At 39.3% G+C, this 6652-nt stretch overlaps 1 protein-coding gene across 1 annotated transcript; it reads right to left on the bottom strand.

Annotated features, from left to right (window-relative positions):
• On the bottom strand, positions 1 to 5039 carry LOC145214954 (uncharacterized). Its single transcript, XM_080083596.1, has 6 exons — positions 4759 to 5039; positions 3850 to 4087; positions 2869 to 3602; positions 2607 to 2738; positions 411 to 655; positions 1 to 194 (listed from the first exon to the last, which is right to left on the bottom strand). The coding sequence occupies exons 1-6, from the start codon at positions 4949 to 4951 to the stop codon at positions 111 to 113; spliced, it is 1626 nt and encodes a 541-aa protein (XP_079939722.1). The 5' UTR covers positions 4952 to 5039; the 3' UTR covers positions 1 to 110.
• Between the last annotated feature and the right edge of the window lie 1613 nt (positions 5040 to 6652).

The raw sequence follows: 6652 nt of genomic DNA, 5'->3' as shown, positions 1-6652 counted from the left end.
AATCATGGCATATATGTATTTGTATGGCAATAGTTAAGTATAAGTCTGTACAGTGTTAACAAAATACACAATGATACGATTAAGCACATATGTCGATACAAAAATTCTTTTTAGCACAATCCTTCGACCAAGGATATGTTGTCAAGACCAGTATCTCCAATCCAATCGTCTCCACGTTCGGCCACCAGCCGTATCTGTTTGTTGAGGAAAAGTGGTAGATATATAAGTTTGGATAATGTGCGCCACTGGGCCAAACTAGGGTGCTACAGGTTTATTTCAGAAGCTAGTAAAAAAGGCAGTGTTAAATAACAGCATTTTATTAGGTAGTCTTATCAAAGAAATTTGTTATTTTGCTAACCTTTGCGATATTAAAAACAACAAACAAAAGCAATAAAGGAAAAGCACGTCACCTTTTTCATTTCACTGGTATTGATCTGTAAGGATTTGTTTATCCAGTCGCTATTGGGCGCTGAAGAGCTCATCTCAAACACAACGTCATTACCGATCATGACCATGAACTTGTGGTTCCTGTTGCTCACCATGAAGTTAAGATAAAAATGCAGGCAGTAGCAACCTCGTATATCGCCTGACTCCAAGACCGCTCTCTGCTGGGGCTGTGTAGGGTTGCTAGCTTCCAGGTATATGTAGTATTTACCTGAGATAAAACAGATTGTTTATTTTGGATCGGTATTGCATTGTAATTGCTTTCGTTGGCTTGGACTTGTTACTTGTCCAAAATTTTAGAAAGGCCTTTAAAGTTCAATTTATAAAAGCCAAGTACTTTGGGTTGGTTAATATAAGTGTCATGGAATAAAAAAGCATTTGTAAATAAGATTATGCCTGTAACAATAAAAACAGCGAGCCAATGCATCATAAGCTGCAGACAGTGCACGCTGTTTCGACATAAGTCTCATCATTGCAGCTGGTGATGAGAGATCGGCAGTATGAGCTAATATAGCCCCTTACGGCACCCCAGTTTGTTGGCAGCAGCAAGCCAAAAAAGCAATGCCTCACCAATTTGTTCGACGCATGCACTGATGAGACACTATATATCTATAAAAGTGTGCACTATCTGCAGCTAGGTTATGTACCGTTTAAGGTTGAGCTGTAAGACGGGTAAAATTTAGGGTGAACTTACGGTTACAAAGATATTACCCCGAAATGATTGTTTTTTACGCATCCTGCTGTGTATAAAACTCTCCTGCCATATGCCGCCTATATAACAACCTTATCACATTCATAAGAATTGATGTACACATACGAAAAGAAAAGTGAAAAGAAAAACAGCAAGTAAAAGAAACTGGTTGTTTTGGCACAGACGCAGAATATCGTGTATGTTGCCCACGGGCTGTTCTAAGAATAGCGTTACATCGCATCTTCTTCCGGACTTTGCAAACTGTTTTGCAATCGTCCATCATCTGCCAAGTGTTTGTGGAAGTTTAACATCGAATTTCAACGTAAATTACAGGGTCTTTGACATGACTTGTGCGTATAGTAGGATATAAGCGTTAAGTCGTTAGTAAATAGAAAGAGAATTCGTTTCATAAATTGTAGTTTTGCTGATTTTCTTTAAATTTCAAATTTTCTTGGCACAAAAAAGTTTACTGTTGTTTATATAAATCTATGCACATATTGAAGTTTAGTGTTTGTAGTTTATTTTCAGGTATTTTAGTAAAAATCAGAATTTTAACTGAGTTTAATTTATATTTAGTTGGACATTTGCACACAAACATTTTTAACAAAAGAACTACTTTGCATTAAGAATTTTAATGTGACCTTAAAACCCATTATAAAGCCTATGTTTATGAACCGGACAAAGACGACAAATAGACCTCTAGATCTTGGCACAAAATGTATTTTGATCACAAGAGTGTTGCATCAATTTTCGCTCAAGGCCAATACATACCCGATGTGAAGGCCAGATATATAACTTATTCCAAATATCTGATGTTCACATCGATAAACAGTATGTTCAGGTGGAACATTTTTCAACCTTAACGTAGCCTACATGCGCAAAACGTAAATACAAATCAACTTTTTGCATTTCCTTGATTTGGTCGAGTGTCTTAAGCTTGCTCGGAAACCTGCTATAACTTGCAAAACCACTAAAAAATTTGTTTTCCGCATAATCATGGTGTTTTTAAACCAAATTTGCGAGTCACAAGATTAGAAATGACAGCCCAGGTTCACAGTCGTGCTATAAAGACCTAAATATTGTGTTTGTCACTTTCACAAGTTGGCATTTATAACTCTGAACTATAATTGTGGTTTTATGTGGAAATGTTAAAATCAAGGTTCGTTTGGCATTTCGAGCCTGTAGTCGCTTTTTGAACTTACACCACACGCTTTTTCAGCTCACAGTTATATCTCACAGTTTTTTTTCAGCTCACAGTTGACCGTGCATTATAAACCTAGTTCGGTTAATGTTACATGACCTTAGTTTAATCTGGGCGACGAAAATGCTGTCATGTGTGTAGTTATTGCAGTTGTAACTAAACAAGCGCTGCATGCTGAAAAACGGTTCGACGGTTTTCCTAACGTGCTTGGAATTGATGACCAATCATTGGGAACCAAATCCAATTAACCATTTCAGTGATATTTTGTACCTTCGTATGCCTGTAAAGGTCCAGTGAAAAGGGAAAAGGTTGAACCCTTCTTCCTTAGCCAGTTAGTCGTCCCAACATTTTTCCATCCCTTCATATGGTTGCTGTCATCTTCAAAATCCGTGTCGTACATCCCTGCAAATGGTGCATTGAAAACACGAATAGGTTAAAATATGTTGTTTAATCTGGTTACACTGGCATAACAAAAAACGTTATAAAACACGGTTTACCAGAAAGCAAGTTAATAAAACTACTAACTGGTCACCTTGTGGAATGGTGTTATATTGGGAATTGGGGCAAAACTGGTTTCCTGGTTGTGGGGGTTTTGTTGAGGGGAGTGTAAAAGTTTCAATGATTGTCATTGGAACTGGTTGTTGTATGGTTGCCACTGGAATGGGAGGTGGTTGTGGCGCTTTGGATGGTGTTTCTGGTTGTTCGGTGGTTGTAACAGGGACTGGAGGAGGTTGTGGGGCTTCGGATGGTGTTTCTGGTTGTTCTGTGGTTCCTACTGGTATCGGAGGTGGTTGTGGGGCTTCAGATGGTGTTTCTGGTTGTTCTGTGGTTTCCACTGGAATAGGAGGTGGTTGTGGGACTTCGGATGGTGTTTCTGGTTGTTCTGTGGTTTCCACTGGAATTGGGGGTGGTTGTGGGGCTTCGGATGGTGTTTCTGGTTGTTCTGTGGTTTCCACTGGAATTGGGGGTGGTTGTGGGGCTTCGGATGGTGTTTCTGGTTGTTCTGTGGTTTCCACTGGAATTGGGGGTGGTTGTGGGGCTTCAGATGGTGTTTCTGGTTGTTCTGTGGTTGCAACAGGGACTGGAGGCGGTGATTGGGGTCCAGCTGAGGCGTCTGGACCAGGAATTCCAGGAATGGGTGGTGGTGTATCTGGTGGCGGCTGGGGTGGTCCACTAGAGGGGATTGGAGGGCTTGGCGCCTCGAGGCACGTCATTTCCCGGGTAATCCCCTCTTGAACATTTGAAAATGTCCGCACTACGGTGGCCCTGTAAGATGGTTAATGATGGTGTTAAAGCATTGTTAAGATGCAAGTTAATTTTCCTTAAAAAACTCTTGTTGATAAGCGATACAAAATCACCAACGTGTAACTACCACGTAAAACACCAGAACTGTGGCTTTGGATTTTTGACCGTTGCAGGAAGTTTTACATAAGTTGGTTATCTTTTTTGTACTGTGAAGTAAGTAACAGACAAGCAACAAAACCCATACAGCAACGTTATCCAATACACCAACCTTACAACGTAGATTTCACCAATCGTACAATCATCTGGCGCATTCCACGTGAAAGTGACTGAAGGGCCTTTATCAGTTCTGTCAGAATGGCCAATGGCGTTGTCGTCAAGCAATGGGCAGCTGATTAACTTAAAGCCGGCTGACGGTTGATCCCATCTCCCCATCGCCATTCGTCCAGTTCTGCCTTGACGAACTTGAAGAAATAATCCTCTGTACATCGAAGGGCCCGACACCGTAACTGGTAAAACCATGTAAAAAGATTTAAATAGAATTGTTTTGGGCGTTGTATCCAATCGACGCATTTTGTTTGTGAGAATGCTGTTAGTTGATTTAGGCTTTCAGTTGGGTTTGGGCATTTGTTTGAACAAAACGGGTTAGATACACACCTTGCTACACACTTGGCCACATTCGTGTTTCAAACTCTGGCCTATTTTGACTTTTGTGTGGATAAATTTAGGTTAGAGCCGGTTTATGGGCTAGAACTTTCAAATCAGGACGCCCAGGCACTTTTTTGTTGTAGTAACAACGAAGCTAACGTATAGGTGTTTAGGGCAGAGTTGTAGATGGACTTGAAATCCTGACCAAACCCGAACGAACAAACCGGAACCCGCCCCAAACCCGATTAAAAATGCAGAATTAGGCCAGCAAAATTGGTAAAAATGCTGCACTTAGATGTCGAGTGTTAAGTCAGGCTCAAATCAAGCCAGTTTTATTGAAGCTTTAGACCAAGACCGAACCGAGCCCAGCAAACAAACTTCGCATAGGGTGTACCGTTGAATAGGTTTGACATAAGCAGTGACATTATTTGTTAATGTGTATACACCGACGACGGTACTCTGATCGTTGAGTATCCAACTCAACCGCGGAGTATGTGACACAAGTTTCCGGCCACAGTGGGCGTAAACTTACCTTCTACTTTGGAGCCGCGGGTAAAACTCTCCACATTGGTTGAGATGGAATAACCAAGATCTTGTGAATCAACCAGATGACCAATGGGATTCATGCTTTCACACGTGACCAAAGGTGGGCCATTCGGCAAAGCCAATGTGCCTCTTAAAACGGCCACGAACAGAAATATGCGCACACATATATGTCGAGTCATGCTAAAAATGTGGCTACAGTATCTGTGTTGTGAGATGCTTCAAGATAAGGGTTGATTAGATTCGGAGATTGTTTTCTGTAAACAGTTTTAGTTTACAAGATAGCTGCGCGGCTCGCATATCGTAACTGGGTTAAAATGATAAACGCGTTCTTAAACTTAAAATTTTAAGTCAAAATTTGTAAATCATAATATTTTATATACAGTGTTGCCATCGACATGGACGCCTCAATAAGGACAACCGAATAATTAAATTTTATACCTTACGAAACAAAAAAGTGTTTGCACAAATCTTTGCATAATTCATACGCCAGCAACTTCTTGTTTGTGGACAATGCTTCGTGCATGTCACAATAGCTCAGGTCTCGATTAAGTTTTTTTGAAAATTAGGTCGGTATGGCAACTCAGTCACTATGTTACGGTCAGCAAAAGTAACATGTCTTCCATAGTCCAACGTTTTTGCAAAAAGAAATAAGATAATGCCAGCTTAACCTTTTAACCCTACCCATATCTGCCTAAATGCACCACAAAATGGAAGCGGTCAAAATAACAGTACTTAAGCGGTTTGGCAGTGTCAGAAACATGAGGCGTGAAAACATAGGAAAATTAGGTGGTAATAATGCAAACCTGTCCAATTACACCGGTTTGACGGCTTTAGTAGAAGGCCTCGCGTTGACCTGTAACTCAAGCTTTATCATAATTCAGAAATAATTGTATTTAAATTTAATAGGTTTCAATTGTGCCTAGTTAAATTATTGGATTATATTACAAGATCTGATGTAAAACAATACCTTAACTAGGATGTCTTGATACGCCCTATTAGCCTATAGCTGACACTAAAGACGATTGTTAGATAAAATCATGTAGTTTATTTATGTCTACACAAATCAGATATTGGCAAACACACGTGCGTCCATGAGGGTCTTTTACTGGGACACGTAGAAACAACACATTCTGGTTAAGCCACCTGTGTTATAAACTAGTGTCACCTTTAGGTGAGAGCACATTAATATAGCGACAAATCAATTATCCTTACTAAATGAACTTTATTGTGATTGATTAATTATAATAAATTGGTATTCACTGAACGATGGCTTATATTCAGGGTTTTTTTTAAGGTTTGGTTTGGGTGACCGCTAAGTAGTTTTAAGAGACCGCAAGTGTTTCATTTAAATACCAAAAAATAGCCATATTTGCTTATTTGGGAAACCGCTGGAGAAATTTGACACCTTAAAAAAACACTGCTTATATTATCGGCTCACAAAATAATGCCTGACCTAAAACGATTGGTTATGCGCCAAAGTGTACAAACTTCTGCTTTAAACAATAAACTGAACCCATTAGCTCTAACCGTGATTCATATTCAATAATTTATAATCATCTGCTATCAGTTTTGACTGCTTTGACTCTGAAGTTAAAGATTCATAGTCAAATTATGCTGCAAAATTGCAAAAAAGTGCCGCAAAATTTCTCTTCTCGGAATTGCATTTTTTGCTGGGGCTAGGCCAATTTCAAATGTTAAAAATATGTTAAATATCTTTGTGGCTGTGGCCTACTTCTAAATCAAAGTAAATTAACAAAACTTTCTTCAAAGATGTAAGTATGCATAATCCACATGCGTAACCATTATTAGTTCATTATATGCAAATAGAAAATGATTTATTTCTATCTATCACCAAAAAACATAATATATTCTCTCATATG

This window comes from Phallusia mammillata, chromosome 2, assembly GCF_965637545.1.
Source record: "Phallusia mammillata chromosome 2, kaPhaMamm4.hap1.1, whole genome shotgun sequence".
Taxonomy (NCBI): Eukaryota; Metazoa; Chordata; class Ascidiacea; order Phlebobranchia; family Ascidiidae; genus Phallusia; species Phallusia mammillata.
This window is presented reverse-complemented; position numbering and strand designations above follow the sequence as displayed.